This window comes from Artemia franciscana, chromosome 13 (assembly GCF_032884065.1).
Source record: "Artemia franciscana chromosome 13, ASM3288406v1, whole genome shotgun sequence".
Classification (NCBI taxonomy): Eukaryota; Metazoa; Arthropoda; class Branchiopoda; order Anostraca; family Artemiidae; genus Artemia; species Artemia franciscana.
The window spans coordinates 20,395,606-20,419,835 of record NC_088875.1 but is presented as its reverse complement, the minus strand read 5'-3'; the positions used below and the strand labels follow the sequence as shown (position 1 = coordinate 20,419,835).

General features: G+C 35.8%; 1 protein-coding gene across 1 annotated transcript in view; it reads left to right on the top strand.

The window, feature by feature from the left end:
- The window catches only part of LOC136034634 (conserved oligomeric Golgi complex subunit 4-like), a 70,068-nt gene that overhangs the window by 37,283 nt on the left and 8,555 nt on the right, over window positions 1-24,230 (top strand). Inside the window, exons 6-8 of the mRNA XM_065715935.1 lie at window positions 9,568-9,738; window positions 12,690-12,926; window positions 17,070-17,336. Coding sequence (XP_065572007.1) covers window positions 9,568-9,738; window positions 12,690-12,926; window positions 17,070-17,336 — 675 coding nt within the window. The remainder of the gene's footprint in view (window positions 1-9,567; window positions 9,739-12,689; window positions 12,927-17,069; window positions 17,337-24,230) is intronic.

Here is a 24,230-nt window from a genome sequence, read left to right as displayed (position 1 = left end):
AAACAACTGATTTTTATATATATATAGATTTTATTTTTTTTGTTTTCTTTTTCTCGTTTATTTTTAAGTTTTTTTCCTTTTTTTAGTTTTTTTTTCTTTTTCAGTTTACATACAGCTCATTCCTTATAATGACGTCACTCGACAGACAGACAACTTATTTTTATATATAGACTAGCTGTTGGGGTGGCGCTTCGCGCCACCCCAAAACCTAGTTGGAGGGGGCGCTTCGCCCCCCCCAAGCCCCCCCGCGCATGTATGTCGTTACGCGCCATTGTAGTTGGGTCCCTGTGTCCCACCTGTGATATATATATATATATATATATATATATATATATATATATATATATATATATATATATATATATATATATATATATACATATACTAGTATATATACATATATATATATATATATGTATATATATATATATATATATATATATATATATATATATATATATATATATATATATATATATATATATATATATATATATATATATATATATATACTAGCTGTTGGGGTGGCGCTTCGCGCCACCCCAACACCTAGTTGGTGGGGGCGCTTCGCGCCCCCCCCCCAAGCCCCCCCGCGCGCGTAAGTCGTTACGCGCCATAATAGTTACGCGCCATTGTAGTTGTGTCCCTATGTCCCACCTGTGAATATAGATAGATATATATATATATATATATATATATATATATATATATATATATATATATATATATATATATATATATATATATATATATATATATATATGGTTTTAACTACGTAAAACTTGCAAATATACAACATTCTTTGCTGTCCCATTGTCTTTGCATATAAATAGATTGTCAGGTTTACCGACTCTTGAACATGCAACATATAATGGTCCATGGGAAAATAATCTGTATTCAGATCTATACCTCATGATTCTAATGATTGCCCTTGAGCTTTGTTGATGGTGATTGCTAATCGACCATTCCCTGTCCCGGTGTCCCGGTCGTCATTTACATCCCCCTGTTTCCCCCGGTGTCCCCGTTGTAGTTGTGTCCCTGTGTCCCGGTCGTCATTTATATTCCCTGTGTCCCGGTCGTCATTTGTATCCCGGTGTCCCGGTCTGTATATACATTCGTTTTTTAGTTTTGTTTTTCTCCTTTATTTTTTTCCTTTTTTTTTCTTTTTTAGCTTATTTAGATTTTTAGATTTTTTAGTTTTTTTATTAGTTTTTAGTTTTTTTTTCTTTTTAGTTTTTTTGTAGTTTTTACCTTCTTTTTAGTTTTGTTAATTTTTTTTTTTACTTATGTCCTGGTCGTCATTTATACTCCCTGTGTCCCGGTGCTTTGTTGATTGCTAATCGAACATTCCTTTTGTCCTGGTCGCTTTCTCTTTGAGTGTCGTCATTTAGTTTTTTAGCTTTTTTACTTTTTTTATTAGTTTTTAGTTTTTTTGTAGTTTTTGCCTTTTTTTAGTTTTTTCAGTTTTTTTTTTAGTTTTTTATTGGTTTTTACCTTTATTTTAGCTTATTTTTCAGTTTTTTCCTTTTTTTTAGTTTTTTTTAGTTTTTAGTTTTTTTAGTTTTTTACCTTTTTTTAGTTTTTTTAGTTTTTTACCTTTTTTTAGTTTTTTTAGTTTTTTTAGTTTTTTAGCTTTTTTATTTTTTTTATTAGTTTTCAGTTTTTTTTGTAGTTTTTGCCTTTTTTTTAGTTTTTTTAGTTTTTTAGCTTTTTTATTAGTTTTTAGTTTTTTTTTGTAGTTTTTGCCTTTTTTTAGTTTTTTAGCTTTTTCATTTTTTTTATTAGTTTTTAGTTTTTTTTGTAGTTTTTGCCTTTTTTTAGTTTTTTCAGTTTTGACGTCACCTGATCCAGTTTTTTCAGGTGACGTCACCTGATCCACGATCCACAGATCCACAGACAACTTATTTTTATATATATAGATAGTTTTTTTTTTTACTTATGTCCTGGTCGTCATTTATACTCCCTGTGTCCCGGTGCTTTGTTGATTGCTAATCGAACATTCCTTTTGTCCTGGTCGCTTTCTCTTTGAGTTTCGTCATTTATTTTTTTCTTTTTTAGTTCTTTTAGTTTTTACCTTTTTTAGTTTTTTTTAGTTTTTTAGATGAAAATTTTTTTAGTTTTTTCCTTTTTTTCTTTTTAGTTTTTTATTGGTTTTTACCTTTATTTTAGCTTATTTTTCAGTTTTTTCCTTTTTTTAGTTTTTTTTATTTTTTATTTTTTTTTAGTTTTTTACCTTTTTTTAGTTTTTTTAGTTTTTTTAGTTTTTTAGCTTTTTTACTTTTTTTATTAGTTTTTAGTTTTTTTTGTAGTTTTTGCCTTTTTTTAGTTTTTTCAGTTTTTTTTTTAGTTTTTTATTGGTTTTTACCTTTATTTTAGCTTATTTTTCAGTTTTTTCCTTTTTTTTTAGTTTTTTTTAGTTTTTAGTTTTTTTTAGTTTTTTACCTTTTTTTAGTTTTTTTTAGTTTTTTTAGTTTTTTAGCTTTTTTATTTTTTTTATTAGTTTTTAGTTTTTTTTGTAGTTTTTGCCTTTTTTTAGTTTTTTTAGTTTTTTAGCTTTTTTATTAGTTTTTAGTTTTTTTGTAGTTTTTGCCTTTTTTTAGTTTTTTTAGTTTTTTAGCTTTTTTATTTTTTTTATTAGTTTTTAGTTTTTTTGTAGTTTTTGCCTTTTTTTAGTTTTTTCAATTTTGACGTCACCTGATCCAGTTTTTTCAGGTGACGTCACCTGATCCACACATCCACAGACAGACAGACAACTTATTTTTATATATATAGAAGATATATATATATATATATATATATATACATATACTAGTTGGTGGGGCGCTTCGCGCCCCCCAAGCCCCCGCGCGCGCGTAAGTCGTTACGCGCCATATTAGTTACGCGCCATTGTAGCTGTGTCCCTATGTCCCACCTTTGAATAGAGATAGATATAAATATATATTTTTAACTACGTAAAACATGCGAATATACAACATTCTTCGCTGTCCCATTGTCTGTGCATATAAATAGCATTTATATTCCCTGTGTCCCGTCGTCATTTGTGTCCTGGTGTCCCAGTTTGTAATTTCTCTTTGAGTGTCCCGGTCGTCATTTATATTCCCTGTGTCCCAGTGTCCCGGTCGTCATTTGTGTCCCGGTGTCCCGGTCTGTAATTTCTATTCAAACAATCCCTGTGTCTCAGTCGTCAATTATATATCCCGCCTCTGCCCCCGGCGTCCCCGTTGTAGTTGTGTCCCTGTGTCCCGGTCGTCATTTATATTCCCGGTCGTGATTTGTGTCCGGGTGTCCCAGTCTGTAATTTTTCTTTGAGGTTCCCGGTCGTCATTTATATTCCCTCTGTGTCGGTCGTCATTTGTGTCCCGGTCTGTAATTTATCTTTGAGTGTTTTTTCTTTTTAGTTTTTTGTAGTTTTTACCTTTTTTAGTTTTTTTCTTCTTTTGTATTAATGCTAAAGCCAAGGTTCAAACCTGGAGCCTCTCGGACCTAGAACATGAAACATAACGCTTTACCAACTCACCTACTTCGGCGTGAATACATTCGTTTTGAGCAGCTTCCTTGGGTGTTGCCATTGTTGTCCTGGTCGTCATTTATATTGCCTGTGTCCCGGTCGTCATTTGTGTCCCGGTATCCCAGTCTGTAATTTCTCCTTGAGTGTCCCGGTCGTTATTTATATTCCCTCTGTCCCGGTCGTCATTTGTGTCCCGGTCTGTAATTTCTCTTTGAGTGTTTTTTCTTTTTAGTATTTTTTAGTTTTTTACATTTTTTCTTTTTTCAGTTTTCTTTTTCTTCTTTATTTTTCAGCTTCATTATGAAATACATATCGCCGAACCTTTGTTTTTTTAACTAAAATCTGGTAGGCATTGATGACCTTATCCAAGTCAAGATCCCAAACCCAATCATCATCGCTATCATTTTCAGTTTTGATATGTTTTGACTCTCGCTGTCCAGGTGGATCTTCATCTAACTGCGCGGTTTTGCGTTCTTTAGCCCCAAGCCTGTTTCCTTGCTGTTCTTTTGATTCCTCGGCACGCTTTCTTTTCTGACTTTCTCTATCAGCAGCAAGTTTTTTGGCATAGACTCTTTGAGCATCTTCATCGGCTTTTGCCATTGTAAGTTCATCAGTCATTTTAAACTTAAACATTAATAGATTTCTACGTGAACATATATGTCTTAAATATCTTTAATGACGTCACCGTCATAACAAAAATGACGACAACTAACTTCATGACGTCAGTCAACACAGAAACATGACGTCACCTGATCCACAGACAGACAGACAGACAACTTATTTTTATATATATAGAAGATGCCTGTGTGTCGAGTGACGTCATGTCATCAGGTAGTCATGTCGTCATTATGACGATGACGTCATTATAGATAGATATAATTCTAAAATTGTCAGGTAATTTTCTATTTTGAAATAAAAACGAAAAATTATTGCTCAGACAACATAAATATTTTTGATATTTACATAATAGCTTTAGTGGTTCTGGACTGAAAACTAAATATGCTAATCAAATTGGGAATTGCAATCTTTTAGGTTGAAAAGGCAGATCCATTGGAATCATGAGAATGCGTGGAATAAGAAAAGCCTCACCCTCAAAAGGCCCTGTCAAGATTGTTGCCTCTATTACGTTATAACAGACATAACACGTCATTTGTGTCCCGGTGTCCCGGTCTGTAGTTTCGTTAGTCGACAAACATGACGTCAGACGACAAACAACCTAATGACGACATACAGCTTAATCCTTATAATGACGTCAGTTGACAAATATGACGTCAGTCGACACACAAACATGACGTCAGTCGACAGACAGACAAACAACTTATTTTTATATATCTATATATATAAAAATAAGTTGTCTGTCTGTCTGTGGATGGATCAGGTGACGTCATGTTTCGGCTGACGTCATGAAATTAGTTGCCGTCATTTTTGTTATGACGATGCTTAGTATATTGTAAAACACATTAATTTGGTTAATAATATACCATTTAAAACACCAAAATGAACATGCTGGAGTAGTCACTCGGTGAGAGAGGGTGTCAGAACGGAGAATGAAGGTCCCAGGTTCAAATCCTGGTTAGGCTGAAAAAGGTAAAAAACTAAAAACTAAAAAAAAAAACTGAAAAAACTAAAAAAAGGCAAAAACTACAAAAAAAAACTAAAAACTAATAAAAAAATAAAAAAGCCGAAAAACTAAAAAAACTAAAGAAACTAAAAAAAGGAAAAAAACTTAAAAAACTAAAAACTAAAAAAAACTAAAAAAAAGGAAAAATGAAAAATAGAAGAGAAAAAGAATACTAATAAAATTAAAAATAAAAATGAAAAAAAATAAAAAAGATAAAAAGCTAAAAAAAAGGTAAAAACCAATAAAAACTAAAAAGAAAAAAAAGGTAAAAAACTAAAAAAAAAAATTCATCTAAAAAACTAAAAAAAAATAAAAAACGTAAAAACTAAAAGAACTAAAAAAGTAAAAAAAATCAAAGAAAGGAAAAAACTGAAAAATAAGCGGGATATAAAACAGGGGGATATAAATGACGACCGGGACACCGGGACATAAGGAATATAAATGAATCAGAAAATACAACTCATGTTTCCAAATGACGTCGTTTGGAGCCCAAATTGAAAATCCAGATCAATTTATGTCTACTTTCAAAGTAAAAGGGCAAATTTACGTAGTTTAACTCCTGCAGACGAAATGAATGCTTGCCTAAAAAATTCTAATTTATAGGCACACGTAAAAATATTAAAATTAACTACAAATATGCGTGTCCGATTGCAAAACGATGACTCTGGTCAAACAGTAGACTCAATTTCAGGACGTATACAACTACCTGCTGATTTCTGTAATTTAGTGACGTCCAAAAATGAATTGATTGAAAAAGTATTTTCGGATATTCTAAAAAATTATAAAAATAATAAATGGCTAAGTGAAAGAGCGATTCTCGCACCCAAAAATATAGACGTCCACGAAATCAACAATATTGTTTTGAACAAGATTCGAGACCAGGCAGTCCTTTACAAGTCAGTCGACACAGTTTTGGAACCAAATGAAGCGGTTAATTATCCATCTGAATTTTTAAATTCCATAGATCCTTCAGGGTTTCCACCACACGTGCTACAACTAAAAATAGGCGTACCAATAATACTTTTAAGAAATATCAACCCACCAAAGCTTTGCAATGGCACGCGACTTGTCGCACCGGGACACAAATGACGACCGGGACACAGGGAATATAAATGACAACCGGGACACAGGGAATATAAATGACGACCGGGACACAGGGACACATCATTAGAATAATGAGGTATAGATCTGAATATGGATTGTTTTTCCCATGGACAATTATATGTTGCATGTTCAAGAGTCAGTAAACCTGACAATCTATTTATATGCACAGACAATGGGACAGCGAAGAATGTTGTATATTCGCATGTTTTACGTAGTTAAAAACATATATTTATATCTATCTCTATTCACAGGTGGGACACAGGGACACAACTACAATGGCGCGTAACTAATATGGCACATAACGACTTACGCGCGCGGGGGGGCTTGGGGGGGCGCGAAGCGCCCCACCAACTAGGTGTTGGGGTGGCGCGAAGCGCCACCCCAACAGCTAGTATATATATATATATATATATATATATATATATATATATATATATATATATATATATATATATATATATATATATATATATATATATATATATATATATATATATATATATATATATATATATATATATATTTATATATATATATATATTTATATATATATATATACTAGCTGTTGGGCTGGTGCTTCGCGCCACCCCAACACCTAGTTGGTGGGGCGCTTCGCGCCCCCCCAAGCTCCCCCGCGCGCGTAAGTCGTTACGCGCCATATTAGTTACGCGCCATTGTAGTTGTGTCCCTGTGTCCCACCTGTGAATAGAGATAGATATAAATATATGTTTTTAACTAGTTGTGTCCCTGTGTCCTGGTCGTCATTTATATTCCCTGTGTCCAGGTCGTGATTTGTGTCCGGGTGTCCCAGTCTGTAATTTCTCTTTGAGGTTCCCGGTCGTCACTTATATTCCCTCTGTCTCGGTCTAATGACGTCACCGTCAAAGCAAAAATGACGACAACTAATTTCATGACGTCAGTCAACACAGAAACATGACGTCACCTGATCCACAGACAGACAGACAGACAACATATTTTTATATATATAGAAGATGCCTGTGTGTCGAGTGACGTCATGTCATCAGGTAGTCATGTCGTCATTATGACGATGACGTCATTATAACGATGCCGTCATTAAAGGTATTTAAGACATTCGTTCACGGAAAAATGTTTAATTGTAAAATGACTGAAGAACCTACAATGGCAACAGCCTAGGAAGTTGCTCAAAGAGTCTATGCCAAAAAAAACTTGCGGCTGATAGAGAAAGTAAGAACAGAAAGCGTGCCCAGGAATCACAAGAACAGCAAGAAAACAGGCTTGCGGCTGATAGAGAAAGTAAGAAAAGAAAGCGTGCCGAAGAATCACAAGAACAGCCAGAAAACAGGCTTGCGGCTAAAGAACGCAAAACCGCGCAGTTAGATGAAAATCCACCTGTACAGCGAGAGTCAAAACATATCAAAACTGAAAATGATTGCGATGATGATTGGGTTTGGGATTTTGACTTGGATAAGGTCATCAATGGCTACCAGATTTTAGTTAAAAAAACAAAGGTTCGGCGATATGTATTTCATAGTGACGCTGAAAAATAAAGAAGAAAAAGAAAACTGAAAAAGAAAAAAGGTAAAAAACCAAAAAAAAAAAAAAAAACTAAAAAGAAAAAACACTCAAAGAGAAATTACAGACCGGGACACAAATGACGACCGGGACAGAGGGAATATAAATGACGACCGGGACAGAGGGAATATAAATGACGACCGGGACAGAGGGAATATAAATGACGACCGGGACACTCAAAGAGAAATTATAACTGGGATACCGGGACACAAATGACGACCGGGACACAGGGGATATATAAAGCGTCATGTCCCAGGTTCTTGGTCCGAGAGGTTTCAGGTTCGAACCTTGGCTTTAGCATTAATACAAAAGAAGAAAAAAAAAACTAAAAAGAAAATACTAAAAAAAACTAAAAAATCTAAAATACTAAAAAAAAAACAAAAAAAGGTAAAAAACTAAAAAAGAAAAAAACTAAAAAAAAAAGAAAAAAGGGTAAAAACTACAAAAAAAGGTAAAAACCACAAAAAAAAAACTAAAAAGAAAAAAACTAAAAACTAATAAAAAAAAACTGAAAAAACTAAAAACTGAAAAAGAAAAAAAAAACTAAAAAAAGGAAAAAAACTGAAAAATAAAGGAAAAAAGAAAACTAAAAGCCGGGACACAGGGAATATAAATGACGACCGGGACACTCAAAGAGAAATTACAGACTGGGACACTGGGACACAAATAACGACCGGGAGATATAAATGACGACCGGGACACTCAAAGATAAATTACAGACCGGGACACCAGGACACAAATGACGACCGGGACACAGGGAATATAAATGACGACCGGGACGCTCAAAGAGAAATTACAGACTGGGACACTGGGACACAAATGATGACCGGGATACTGGGAATATAAATGACGACCGGGACACAGGGACACAACTACAACGGGGATGCCGGGGGCACAGGGGGATATATATATGACGACGGGGACACAGGGAATGTTCGATTAGCAATCACCATCAACAAAGCTCAAGGGCAATAATGAGGCATAGATCTGAACACGGATTGTTTTTCCCATGGACAATTTTATGTTGCATGTTCAAGAGTCGGTAAACCTGACAATCTATTTATATGCACAGACAATGGGACATCGAAGAATGTTGTATATTCGCAAATTTTACGTAGTTAAAAACATATATATATCTACAACGAAAAGAGAAACATTTTCTCTTTTATCTGTATTCACAGGTGGGACACAGGGACACAACTACAATGGCGCGTAACTACTATGGCGCGTAACGAGTTACGCGCACGGGGGGGCTTGGGGGCGAGAAGTGCCCCCACCAACTAGGTGTTGGGGTGGCGCGCACCCCAACAGCTAGTATATATATATGTATATATATATATATATATATATATATATATATATATATATATATATATATATATATATATATATATGTGTGTGTGTGTTTGTGTTGGTGTGTGTGTGTGTCCTTCACATCAAGGATCCGCTCAAACACATTATACATAACCATATACATAAACATTACAAGTTTCTAGAATTGTGTTTAATAGTACAACACTTTTCCCTGGGCAAGAGCCTAGAGAATTTTCCAATTTTTCTAGAAGGGAACCGTATCGATTTTATGTGAGTCTGTCAAGAGTTTTTTTTTTATTGTTTGCAAACATTTTAAGTGCGAACAAATTTGAACATTCTGTATTTAAATACACTTTTGATATGTTGGACTTCTTCCCCTCTTTAAAATTTCTTTAATCCTTTCTGCTAAACTTTTTGCTTTGCGCACTCACGCTTCTAAAATAATTCTCATCTCACTTGTTCACAGGAAAGCAATGGCCGATTGGAATCCATGCTACGTGGCCATACAAGTTTAAACCATTGTATTCAGGAAATAATTAGTAGCTACATAGTGTTGGAGCAGTATGTTTTAACGGAGAAACTTAAAAAAGCTATTACTATGGATACTAAAATTGAAGGGTCTCCGACATCAAGTCTGGTAAGTGGTCTTAAAGCTATAAACTGTAAATATGCGAATTATTAAGGTAGGTTTTGTTTTTATGGATCCGGAACTCTATGCTTTTACTTACATTTTTGATTCAAGTAAAAGCATAGTTGAAGTCAATATTGTTTTGCCGCTTAATCTTTGGTCAGCCTCGTCGACAAAAGTTTTGCGTGAGTAACACTTTTTCTTTGCCATCGATTTGACCCTGTAGTTGTCAGTACCTCAAAACTTTTCAATGTTGTATCCGAAGAAGAAAATATTCCTTAAAGGACCTCTCCAAATAAATTGTTTATGATTAAGACCAAGACATTATTGCGTCGCATTATTATTTATGACCGTTGAGAAGTTATTTGTACGAAGGCATATTTTATTACCTTGAATGTATTGGAAACACCGTGCTTTGTAAATTTTGAAATTATGACGCATTAGCACAAGTTTCTAACCTCTCAACTCAAATGAGAACCTCAGTGAAACGCCCCCATCTTAGTTGTATGTCTCTCACTGTGATGGACATGTAACTGGATCACCCTTACCCTCAAATGGATTGCACCGATCCATACTTCCACCATCTGGATCAATCAGCAGACATACTAGGCATTACAACAAACTAGAACTAGTCAACTGCCTTACGAACAGATTCTAAACCCCTTTGTACCATATGCCCTAAGTATATTTAACAAGTAAATTGAAAGTTATGCCATATTTCGTAAGTGTAGCTAACAAGTGACCATTTTGTGATTGTCAAAGTAGCGTAATTTAGCGTTCATTTTTGAGGGCTACGATAGCTATTTCATTAAACGAATACGAATAAAACTGGATTGTTACTTACCAGCCCCTCCCTTGTCTCATATTTCCTAGTTCCTATTGGATGTTTTTTGGAAGGTATACCAACACAATACTGAAGTGTTCAACGCTGATGGTTTAGTTATATAACTTGTGTGTGTTTTTTCGTGTCACTTGGCTGTTTTACGGGGGGGGGGGGAATTTGTGGCGTATTTCAGCCACACAGATTCCCTTGAGCTTAATGGCTTACTATTTTTCATATAGCTTGTCTTTGTTTTATTCTGATAAATTAGGTTTTTCTTTTCCTAACGCCACAAAGATTTCAAAATGATGTATCTAATAAGGATATTTTTTTGTGGAAAAAATACACATCATATACTTTGATCAGCTAGTGAAAGACTATTGATAAGTGTCGAAGAAAACAAAATCGTCTTTATTGGCTCAAGTCTTATTCTTCTGCCGCGGACGTCATAATTTCTAATGCCGCAAAAAGGAAAAAATAGGTAAGTTCCAATCCCTTCAATACTGAGAGAAGTGTTTCCATTCATTATATACCATTCCTCTGGCTCAAACCAAATGGAGAAAATGAAATCACAAACTCAATTTAAATTACGATAAAAATGTCTAGTAAAATACGAATATATGGAATTGTCAGATCTTTGCGTGTCCTCCTTTTTGGGGTCTGAAATTTTCCTATTTATTAATCTAAGTAAATAATTTGGTCGTGTGCCAGTGAACCCTTCCCCTGATTAAGTATTTTAAAATTTTAGTTCAACTTCGATCTGAAATCGGTGCATTCCTGTTTGCCTGCTGAGAATTGAGCTTTGACTGAAAACCACAAACAAGGCTAAAAAAAATCAAAACACAAGCTTGCGAGAACAACTTTAAACAGTCTTTACTGTATTAAAGTACAAAAGCCCACTTCAGCAACACACTATAGGCTCTGACTCGAGAACAGGAAAAAAGCATATTTTTTGTCCCCGTTTAAGAATTGTATGCTGGCTTTCTACAATATAATGTCATACTCATCAACCTTTCCCGAAATCCCCTTCTGTAAAACCTGTAGAGGTTAGACTCTTACCACTTTCTCGCAATTAAATGAAACGGGCAATGCAAAAATAGAAGCTAAATAGCAAAACTCGAAAGTAATTCTACCTCTACGCGTAAGTCATGGGGAGAACAGAAAGGAAAGAGAAAAATATTAGCTAGGAGTTTATAAAACGTTTGAGAATTGTAGCGATAAAAATAGGCTTTGCTTTCTATTTACAAGAAATAACAGATTTTTTCAAAGGACGCAATGCAATCAATGGCGAAGAAAATAAGATTCTGAGAAAACTACTATGAATAATATCTAAAAAGCGGGAAAAAGGGATCCGGTCAATCTATTGTTTCAGGATTATGCTCTTCGAGAGGACCTTAACTTATGAATTAGAGCCCCATCGAACGTTTCTGGCTTTTAGACCTTCCTCTTTAACTGGGCTGATATTGTTTTCTAGAGTCAAAACCGTGATGTTTTGACTCAATGTTTGATTTTGATGTTTGTCTGTCTTACAAAAACTCTTGCCAACATTTTAAATATTTAGTAGTTGTATAAGATATAAATAAGTCCGAGTGCAGGAGTTCCCTAGACAATATTTAATGAAGTGCTGTGCAAAATTGTTCTCTGCTAAAAATGACAGTTTCCTTTTTAATTGTTATCCGTCTCTTTTTCAAAATTACGACAGCGTCCCCGTCAATCGTCCAGCTATACACTATAAATTTTTTTCATTACTTTCTAACCATTGTCTAACAATCGATTCTTACTTATTCGTTGTATGGTATTGCCCATCTCTTTTGATAAAGCTGATATATACTACGAAAAAATCGGAGACATGTTGCACAGCAAAGTTAACGTTTTTTTGCATTAGTTTATGATTGACGAAATTGTGCATCTATTAATTTCTCAATCAGTTCATTTAATTCATCTTGTTGCTGATGTTGATACATTGGGTATGCTTTTTCGGTTGGCATATGCTTTAGACACTGAAATGCACAGTACACGTGTAAGTGGTGGATAAAACTATGTTGATTTTCAGGAACTTTTGCAGCATGTCATAAAGATGTTCCTTTTTTACTTGTTTTTTTCTTTTTGCTGCAAAGTCAGTACCGTTCTACCATTGCAGGTTGATGATACTTTTTTTGTTCTTCACGAAGGAATTATGTGTGCTATTTCAAGTTGCCACATTGACGCCATTTGTTCGGTCATTAACATTGCTGCTTGTTTCATTGAAGAACAAATTGCTCAAAGCGTGGCACCACAAGTAGCTTGGCCCACTGGAATGATGGCCGATATTAGCCAGGCGTATAGCCTACTACAACAAGGGAGGACCGATATAGACAAAATTAAGACTCAGTTTTTGGTATGTATTAAATAAGAACTGGATTGCAATTAAATGCTTCAGATATTTCATAATTAACACTAAAGTGCATATTTTTCATACAAAATACAGTATATTAATTACTTTAAAACTAATTAAAATAAAACTCGTTCCAAATTGAAGTTGGTTGTAACAAATAATATGTCATAGAATAGTGCTGAATTAGCTTGGCCAAGGCCCAATATTTGTTTTTTGACAAGGCTGGTTTAAATAGCTTTAGGATTAGCTTGGACCATACAGTGGATATTTTGATTGAAATTAAAATTCAGCATACTGTGAGTTTGAAGAGCTTTTTTTTTCCTTCTTCTTCTTCTTCTCGCTATAATACCTAGTAGCTAAGGAAAAAGTGTCAATAAAGAACAACTATGACACAACTGTAAAATAAAAACATGGATAAGACAAACAAGAATCAAACTAGAGCTGGGTCGAGTTTTTGGCCTCTTTGAAATCAAAGAGTCTGGTGAAATAAATAACAAATAAGTAGAGATAACTTTGCATTGAAGTTATTACTGTTGATTATCAATCATCTCTGGTTTTAAAGGCCCGTCATTTGCTCAGTTTAGATAGATAAATAGATATATACTTTATTTAATATACTTAAAAAAACATAAGCCCCCAACAGAGAGCAGAGGTCGTAAGGCTGAGTGTGTAAATAATAGGACATACACAAGACAAGATCTTTTATTGACCAAATTACACAATAAATCGTTTTCTAAACTGGACGACGGGGAGCAGGGCTCGAAGTGTCGGCTATAAAACAGAGGTAAAAAACGCCGAAATAACAAAAAGAACGAAAAAAAAAACTTACAAGGTAGGAGATAACAGAGGTGGCCACCCAATGTGAGATCACCACAACCAAGTTTGGTCTTGTTAATAGTTTCTGATGTTGCTGTGTAGAGGAGGAGTAGGTTGGTGGACTTTTGAGCCAATAGATTTTCGTCTTAAGTTCAGTCAGGTTTTTCTTGCTGTCAACTCCTGTAATTTTTCTAAATAAAAATCATGTACAATAAAGTACATCTCAAGACATTCATCCCTTTTGCCAAAGGAAAAAGGGCCGTCCTAGCCGAGTCGGTTGGTGCGCTGGATTTGGGATCCTTTGTCTGAAAGGACGCGGGTTCAAATCCCGGTGTACCCAATTGTTCAGTTTGGGACGGGAGTCAGTGGCGTGACTCTGTAAGCTTAGCCAGAGTCAACCCAGCTTTAAATGGGTACCTGGAGAAATCTGGGGAAGGTAAACAGGAAGGGTGTGCGAAAGCACAGGATGGTTGGCCCCCAACCCCCCATTGCACTTCCTGGCTGAAGGGCCAAGAAACGGAGATCAGCACCGCTGGTAGGGACTGTAAAGTCTAATGCCGTATCCTTTACCTTACCTTACTCTGTAACAAGACACTTTTTGAATAATTTGTCAGCTTTATTATTTCCCCAAGATCATCTTTATTCCAGGTTTCTTAATAATAATAAAAAAGAAGTAAAGATGAAAGATTCACTGTGCAGATATATCTTTCAGCATTGTGTAACTTTTTGTATAAACATTCTTTGGTGTATGTTTTCATAGTGATTTTTTTTGCATGTGTTTTTTAAGCGTTTGCAAAATAACAACAATGACTGTGATATATGACCTGCTATGCTACCACATAGGAAAAGTGGAAAGAAAGGAAAAACAGAAAGAGAGCAAACAACAGAGCTAGTACATAAATCAACACTATAAAAGGACACGTTTGAATCCATTTATGGTATGGCTCTAGTTTTCAGTGACTTTTTTTTAACAGTTTATGTTGAAATGCTATAAGTCTAGTTGTAGTATTTGGTCCCGTATACTCAAGTCATAAGTTTTCAACATTTGTCAATGGTCGTAGATAAAGCAACAACTTTATTTCAATTTAACTCTGGTTAGATAAAGCAAGAGCTATTAAGAGCATTCGCTATACAAGGGATAAACAGAGATACAAAGCCATGCGAAGAAGTAACCATTGTAATTAAGCAGTCCCGAAAAAAGTAATGATGGAACGTGAGTTGAAACCTAATTACTCCCAATTTTCAATATTGGAAGCTAAAATATTTTGATAAAATGAATCGTCTGCAGTTTCAATTTAAGACAGAGGAGGATCTGGAAGACTAATTAACAGATTTTCATCAGCAAAAGTGAAATATGACAAACTTGAAATAGCCAAAGAAATCTGTCGACCAAATCAGAGTTTTGGTAGTATCCCTATGTGTTGTAAAAGCATACTTAGAATTCTTTACTTGGCGTACCACCACAATGAACAGAAATGTATTCCTTGGAGTTAACTTTTAGGCGTAAGCATGTATGTTCGTATGGTACTAATTCCCACTTAAACTTTCTTTGCGTCGCACTTAACCGTCCATCAAGGACACCTGACGGATTATAGGAATTTTAAATTGTAACATATACTCAGCTAAAGCTTCAAACGGTTCATTAGATTTTTAACTCTTGGTATGATTAAAAGTGCCCGTTGATCTATCCTAATGCTTAAATTATATCCGTCATTTTATTTTAAGTACGAAATCCTATATATTTTTTAAGTGCTTTTAATGATTTCTTTTATGTTATCTTTGTTTAATGTTAGGATAGTTATATTTATACCCCATCTTACCCCTGAACTGCTTAAAATTAACTTTCTCCCTGCTATGGCCTACATTAAAAGGAAATAGCTGCTGCTCTTTCCCTCCTTGGAAAAGCGGATTTACACTCGTAAAAGACGGATCTGTCATTTGATAGCTTGGTAGGATCTCTGAGGACTAGACAGTCAAATCGTTCGAGCAGTGGAGAATTATGTGTGTCGACTCCACATTAATTGCTTAGACTCTAAACTGAAGCATGGGCGCTCCGAAAAGCAGATGAAAATTTACTAGATGTTTTCCAGAGAAATTGCCTACGGATTGTTCTGGGTACCCCGCTGACTGACTGTATTTCAAACAGTAGGTTGTAAGAAAAATGTGGTTCAATCCCGCTTTCTAGGGCTATAATGAAAGAAAGGTTGAGATGGCTAGACCACGTTCTGTGGATGAAGGATGACAGATTGCCGAAGATTGTCCTTTTTGGCCAACCGTCTGGGGCTACACGGAAAGCAGGTCGTCCTTGTCTGGGTTGGTAGGATGTCATAAATAAAGATTTAAAGGAAATAGGAACTTCCTGGGAGGGTGTAAAGAGGGAGGCCTTGAATAGATTAGTTTGTAGGAGGAGCGTGCGTAGCTCTGTTGGCCTCAGGCGGCTTGGTGCTGCAGTGAGTTATTTGTAGTAGTAGTAGTAGTAGTTTTTGTAAGAAGGTTTTCGTCTTAAGGAAAAGATGGTTAAATATTGTATAGGAAAAGGAAAACATGTTCTACTAAGCAAAAAGGAAAACTAAAAAGAAAAAAAAATATATTTTAAATGGCAAATGACCAACTTAGTAATATTTTATTGGTGAAAAAAAAGCTTATATGTTTAAGTAGCTCCCGCGTAAAGGAGAAAAAAGAAAAAAAGACAGAAGAAAAAAAAAAACTTTCTGAGGGCCTTCGAAATTTTGTTTTATTTTTAAGTTTTTTTTATGCTTTTTCTTTCAAAAAGCTCAAAATCCAAATTCCTAGTTTCAATATTCACAGATTAATAAATAAAAAACAATACTTTCGTAATCGAGAAAGACCTATGAGGATTTGCGGTCGCGTCCATATAACTAGTTATCTATTAAGTCAAATATTTAATTAAATGTTTTATAAATAAATCGGAATCACATAACCAATAAAATAAAAATAATATAAACAAAAATAAAATAGAAATAAACATGACTGAATTAAGATTTCAATCCAAGATTAAAATCTTATCTTTAAAACTTAATATATAGACGTAAAATCCTTAAATTTAAGTTAAAGACTAAATTTCAAGGGGGTCCTTATTTTTATTTTCCTTGCTTGAAAGAGAGGCTAAATTGGATTTTGCCCACCATATACGACATTTTGAAGTAGAAGTCTACTTATAATAGATTTGCATTGTACTTGTATTGCATTGCTCGTATTACAATCTTGTGTCATACTTATTGAAGGAATACCATCACGCTCATCTTTCTAAAAGCGTTTTTCTAATCTTATTTAGTCTGTGTTTAATATATATTGTGTTTTTAATGCTAGATATCAATGAATAACACAGAAATGAGCATCCAATATGTTGACAAACTGATTCAAGTGGTCAAAGGCGAAGCCTCAATGACAACAAGCTTAGCTGGTGAAAAAGAACAGGGTAAATTGCAATCTTGTCTTTCTTTGATGGAATCTTCAAAACAAAGCATCTATCATGTTTTGTCTAAAAGTCGACAGCAGTTGAAGGATGGTGCCATAAGAACCAAGTTAAAACCAGTCATTGATAGTATTCAAAACGTAAACCATAATCTTACTGAGGTAGAGTATAACTTGGTCAATTTTATATTCTCTTTTTCTTGTTAAAATATTTGTTAAGAGTGTTTTGAAGGTATAAATCCTTTTATACCTTCAAACGTAACATTTGCTTAAGCCAAAAGGCTGAGTAATGTGGGTGCAGTTTGGAACCTTAGTCCAAAACTAGTTCTTGTAGCCTCTACAGCCTCCCCAAAATATAATTGTGTCTATTAGTGTAAATAAGTGACGTTCATTTATTCTTAGTTCTCTGGTAAAATGTATTTAATATTAGATCTATGTTGCATGGGCAACGTGAGGTGTTGCGGCAATATTTGTTTGACTTCGCCGAGCAAAGTGTTGCGAGAGCAACACTTCGGTTTTGATACCTCGCTTTGATTAAACGCTGAAGCTGTTAATCTGAAAGGATCTTAAAATAAACAAGTCCCCTACATGTCTTACCACTGGAACCAAATTGTTCTTACCATCAAATACACCGGAAATAAATAATAGATACACCAACTAGCAAAAGCTGCAAACCCCTCATTGCCGAAGATGATTATGAACTAACAGCCGACTGTTGCCTAAAACTCGCCTCTATGTCTCACAATTGGTATCGGCCTATTTTTGGTTTCAGTGTGTACGTTACTGCTGGAGTTGTCAACCCTTTAAACTTTTAAACTGGTAAATCTCATGAAGGAATTTTTCTACCAAGAAATGGATGACATATATTTTGATCAGCTCATCAAGAGCTATCGACTATCTTCGAAAAAAAAAATCTATCTGCTTTAGTTCAAATGTTGACTTTTTTGCCGTAGGCCAAGTTTCTAACATCATCACTTAGAAAGGAGCAAAGGATAAACTCTAATTTCTTTAGCAATGAGAGAACTTTTAAAGTTTAAGAGGCACATCCGATACTATTTCTCTACTGCAATCCCAAGTGCGAAAAACCGAGTGATAAACTCAGAAAAAAAACTTTTTAAACTTATTTTACTTGTTTTTTACTTAAAAAGATATATTGGCTGTGGGGCCGGGTAACTGCCGCATATATTTAACACCTATAGATTTTGGCCCATCTTCAATTTCAAACTGGTGCCTGCCTGCTTGCCTGCTAGAACGGAGCTTTTCACTCGAAAGCAGAAACATGGTTTGATGAAACGAAAGCTTGACTGCATAACTTCAGATAGTTCTCTCAGACATAGGCTATAAAACTCCACTTCTTTTCACACACTGTAGGCTCTGGCTCAAGGACAACCAAAAACCATCCTTTTTGGCCCCAGGCAAGAGTTCTACTAAGCTTTTCAGAATATAAAACCATCCTTTTTGGCCTCAGGCAAGAGTTCTACTAAGCTTTCCAGAATGCAAAGTCATATTCATCAATCCGGCCTAAGGTCCACATTTTTCGTAAAATACGCAGAGGTTAAACCCTTACCACTTTCTAGGAATAAGCTGAAATCAGGGTGCTAGGAACAAAAAAACACGACAAAACCAAAGTGTTGCTCTCGCAACACAATTACATATCACTTCCATTCAAGTACTGCAACAACATGGCAATATTTACTAAAATTCTTCATTATTCGTTGCTGAATATAGTGCTTATTTGATGCAGTGCCCTTTCCATCGCTTGCTGGGTGAAGACCACTGAAAAAGCTCAATCGCCAACGAAGTTAGACAGTTTAGGTTGGCTAAGGCCTAGTCTTGGTGTTTTGTGTTTAGGCTTGGCTAAGCTGTGTAACGCCAGCTCAACATTGGTTGGATGAGTTGGTAGATGACTTAGTTTTTTAAATGTTCTTGTGGTGTTTTTTAATTTCGGCTTTGTCGTGTAATTTTTAATTTACGGGTTTTTTATGGCACTTGGTATCTACCAAGTGACATATAGCGATCGCAGATTCTGTCGGTCGGTCTGTCTGTCTGTCCCTGTTTTGCTAGTTTAGGAACTTCCAGGTAAGCTAGAACGATGAAATTTGGCTGGCGTATCAGGAACCAGACCAGATTAAATTAGAAATTGTCGTTTCCCCGATTCGACCATCTGGGGGGGGGAGAGTAGGGGGACGGTTAAATCGGAAAAATTAGAAAAAATGAGGTATTTTTAACTTACGAACGGGTGATCGGATCTTAGTGAAATTTCATATTTAGAAGGACATCGTGCCTCAGAGCTCTTATTTTAAATCCCAACCGGAACCGATGACATTGGGGAGAGTTGGGGGGGGCCTAAAATCTTGGAAAACGCTTAGAGTGGAGGGATTGGGGTGAAATTCGGTAGGGAAAATAAGCAAAAGTCCTATATACGTGATTTACATAACCGGAATGGATCCGCTCTATTTGGGGAGTTGGGGGGGATTTCTATTTGGGGGCTTAATTCTGTAAAATTAGAAAAATGAGGTATTTTTAACTTACGAAGGAGTGATCGGATCTTAATGGAATTTCATGATCTTAATGGAACTTCATATTCAGAAGGACCTCGTAACTTAGATCTCATATTTTAAAATTCGACCGGATCCAGCGTCATTGGGGCGGGGGGGCGTGAAATCTTGGAAAACGCTTAAAGCGGACAGATCGGGATGAAACTTGATGGGAAGAATAAGCACAAGTCCAAGATACGTGACTGACATAACCGTACCGGATCCGCTCTCTTTTGTGGAGTGGTGGGGGTAATTCGGAAAATTAGAAAAATGAGGTATTTGTATCTTACGAACGGGTTATCAGATCTTAATGAAATTTGATATTGTGAAGGATCTTGTGTCTCATTTTAAATCCTGACCAATCCGGTAACATTGAGGGAGTTGGAGGGGGAAATCGGATTTCTTGGAAAACGTGAAAATTAAGGTACCTTTATCTTACGAATGGGTGATCGGATCTTATTGAAACTTAATATATAGAATCTGATGTCTTGATATATAAACTTGATATCTGATGTCTCAGATGCTCCATTTTCAATTCGAATTGGATCTGAGGACATTGGGGGTTAGAAGGAGGAAACAGAAATCTTTGAAATTGGAAATCTGGGAAAACGCTTAGAGTGGAGAGATCGGGATGAAAATTGATGAAAAGAATAAGCACAAGCTATAGATACGTATTTGACATAATTAGAACGGATCTGTTCTCTTTGGGGGAGCCGGGGGGTGTTAATTTGGAGAAATTAGAAAAATTGAGGTATTTTTAACTTAAGAACGGGTGACCGGATCTTAATGAAATTTGATATTTAGAAGGAACTTATTTCTCAGGGCTCTTATTTCAAATCCCGACCAGATCTGTTGACGTTGGGGGAGTTGGAGCGGAAGACCGAAAGTCTTGGAAAACGCTTAGAATGGAGAAATCGGGATGAAACTTGGTGGGTAGAATAAAACGAATGTCGTAGATACGTGATTGACGTAACTGTACTGGATCAGCTCTCTTTGGGGGAGTTAGGGGGTGGGGTCCAGTATTTCTGTGAGCTGGGTGCTTCTGGACGTGTTTGGATGATGAAAATTGGTAGGCGTGTCTAGGAGCTGCACAAATTGACTTGATAAAGTCGTTTTCCCCGATTCCACCATCTGGGGTGCTGAAGAGAGAGGAAAAATTAGAAAAAAATGAGGTATTTATAACTTACGAGTGAGTGATCAGATCTTATTGAGTTTTGATATTTAGATGGACCTCGTGACTCAGAGCTCTTATTTCAAATCGCAACCGGCATTAAGCGTCTGGTTTTCCTTTTAAATCAATCTATTGATTCATAGGATTTTGCTAGAGCTCATACCATATGAGCTCTTGGCTCTTCCGGCCTCGTCACAAGTGCCATATGAGCTGTTAGCTCTTGTTTCAGGCCTTTTTTGCATTTAAACGATATTTTCAAGCTTCTAAAGAACTAACTCTACCCCACTGTAATCGAATATTTAAAAAAACAAAAAAAAATGTCAAGTGAGAAAGAATCATCATTTAAAGTTGAAAAAAGAAACAATGAAATGTAACATAATATAGCCTACACAACAACAAAAAGGAAGTTCATTCAGTGAATCAACTAAAACAAAGACATAAATTACATTTTGCATACAACATATAAATTACGCTTAAATTAGTGGAATTATACAACATATAAATTAAACTTATAAGTTTTATTTATTCCAACATATTACAACATATACAACATAGAAATTAAACTTTATTTCGTCTTTCAATATATGGGGTAAGAGGATCTGTTGCTCCATATTTTGAGGTTATTCTTTAATTTGTTACCCAAGGTGGGAGATTAAGAAGGTATTTACAATATTAACGAAAAGCTCTTTTATCACCATCCGACAGAATTGACCATAAGGAAGATAACGACAGAATATACGAGATAACAAAAATGCTATAAAGGCGTGCAACCGGAAAATGGCTATGCAAGAATTTATTACCTACGGACTACGAGTCCGTAGGTACGTAAGGTTTTTCCTGGAAAATGCTGAATAAGAGCCAAACAAATCAATATAAGATTTGACGCAATTGTAAAGGAAAGATAAAGATGAGATTCTATTGCCTAACAGCAATAGAAGTTGTTCAAACCTGATTATCGAGCTTAACAGAAACGTTAGAGGACTGTTAGATTGAGGAAATTGCGTCTTAACCCCCCTACAGACCTCAGGGCAAAGGTTGTTATGTATACCCTGGGGGTATATAAGGTACATATAGAAAGGGTGATCGTATACGCTTCAGACAGGCTAATTGGATTGGTAATCAGAAGTTCCAGTGCCCTTTTTGAGATTCAGAGTGATTGGAGGGTGGGTATCCCCCCACACCTCATATTTTCCCAAAATGCATCTGATAGAAATTTTGAGATGGGCATTTGTTGTCGTAGAAACTTTGAGAACAGCTGATTTAATTGGAAACTGAAAATGCCATTGACCTTTTTATAGCCAAAAGTGATTGAAGGGCAATTAAACCCCCTCCCGCGTTTGATATCTCCCCAAACACATCCAATACAATTTTAAGATATCCATTTTGTTCAAAATAAGTGAAAGGTCCGGAAATTATGTATTTGACGATGATAACCCCCATACAGCTCTGGGTAAGTGTTCTAAATTATGTTCTGGGGGTGTATAAGGTATATATAGAAAGGGTGATCGTATAAACCTCGGAAGGGGTTTATCAGGAACTGGTAATCAGAAGTTTACGTGCCCTTACTGAGATTCAGAGTGATCGGAGAGTGGGTATCCCCCCTCACCTCGCATTTTCCCGAAATTTATTTAATAGAAATTTTGAGATAGGCATTCGTTGTCGTCGAAACTTTGGAACCCACCACTTCGTGTTTTCTCGAAGTGCATCTGAACGAAATTTTAAGATGGCCATTTGTTGTTGTAGAAACTTTGAAAGCAGCTCTTTCGATTGGAAATTGGAAGGACCAGTGCCGTTTTTAATAGTCGGAAGTGATTGGAGGGCTATCAGTGCCGTTTTTAATAGTCGGAAGTGATTGGAGGGCATAAATAAGGTATATAAAGAAAGGGTGATCGTAAACTCCGGAATGGGCTAATTTGATTGGAAATCAGATGTTCTAGTGCCTTCTTTAAGATTCAGAGTGATTGAAGGGTGGATACCCCCCCCCCACACACCTCGAATTTTCCCGAAATGCATCTAAGAAATTCTGAGATGGCCATTTGGTGTCGTAGAAACTTCAAAAAGAGCTCAATCGATTGGAAATTGAAAGTCCTAGTGCTCATTTTAATAGTCGAAAGTGATTGGAGGGCAACTAAACTCCCTACCACGCCCACCATTTCCCCAAGCACATCCAATCAAAATTTTGAGATAGCCATTTTGTTCAACGTAGTCAAAAGGTCAGGAAATTGTGTCTTAACCCCCCCCCCCCACAGACCTCAGGGCAAGGATTGTGGGGTATGTCCTGGTGGCATATAAGGTATGTGTAGAAAGGATGATCGTATAAGCCTCAGAGAGGCTCATTGGACTGGTAATAAGAAGTTTACGTGCCCTTACTGAGATTCAGAGTGATCGGAGGGTGGGTATCCCCCCTCACCTCGCATTTTCCCGAAATTTATTCAATAGAAATTTTGAGATAGGCATTCGTTGTCGTCGAAACTTTGGAAACAGATCATTCAATTGGAAATTAAAAAGCCCAGTGCTCTTTTAATAGTCGAAAGTGATTGAAGAGCAACTAAACCCCATCCCACATGTACTATTTCCCCAAACACATCCAATAAAAATTTTTAGATAGCCATTTTGTTCAACTGTCCGGAAATTATGTCATTGACGTTGACAACCCCCACACAGCTCTCTGGGCAAGAGTTGTAAGTTATGTCCTGGGGGCATATAAGGTATATATAGAAAGAGTGATCGTATATAAACTTCGGAGGGAATCATTGGATTCCTAATCAGAAGTTTCAGTGCCCTTTTTAAGATTCAGAGTGATCGGAGGGTGGATACCCCCACCCACCACCTCGTATTTTCTCGAAATGCATCTGATAGAAATTTTGAGATGGCCATTTGTTGTCGTAGAAACTTCGAAAACAGCTCATTCGATTGGGAATTGAAAGGATTAGTGCCCTTTCTAATAGTCGGAAGTGATTGGAGGGTAACTAACTCCCCTCACACGCTCACCGTCCCCAAACATATGCAGTCAAAATTTTGCGATAGCCATTTTGTTCAACGTAATTGAAAGGACCGGAAATTACGTCTTTGAGGATGAACCCCCCCCCCACAGTCCTGGCGACAAGGTAATTTAGGTATATATGTATAATGTATACATCTTTGACTACCCCCATACCTTCTCAATATTAGAATTTAATTTGCACTTCACTGAAAAAAATGGCTGTGGATTGCCAGTTTAGTATACATATACTGATATATTCCTTTAAGTTTTAATAATTTTTAATTCATTAAAGTTTAAAAAGTTAAAACATTTTAAACCTCTTTCGTTTATTTAAATCCCACAATAAATAACCGAGTCAAACTCAA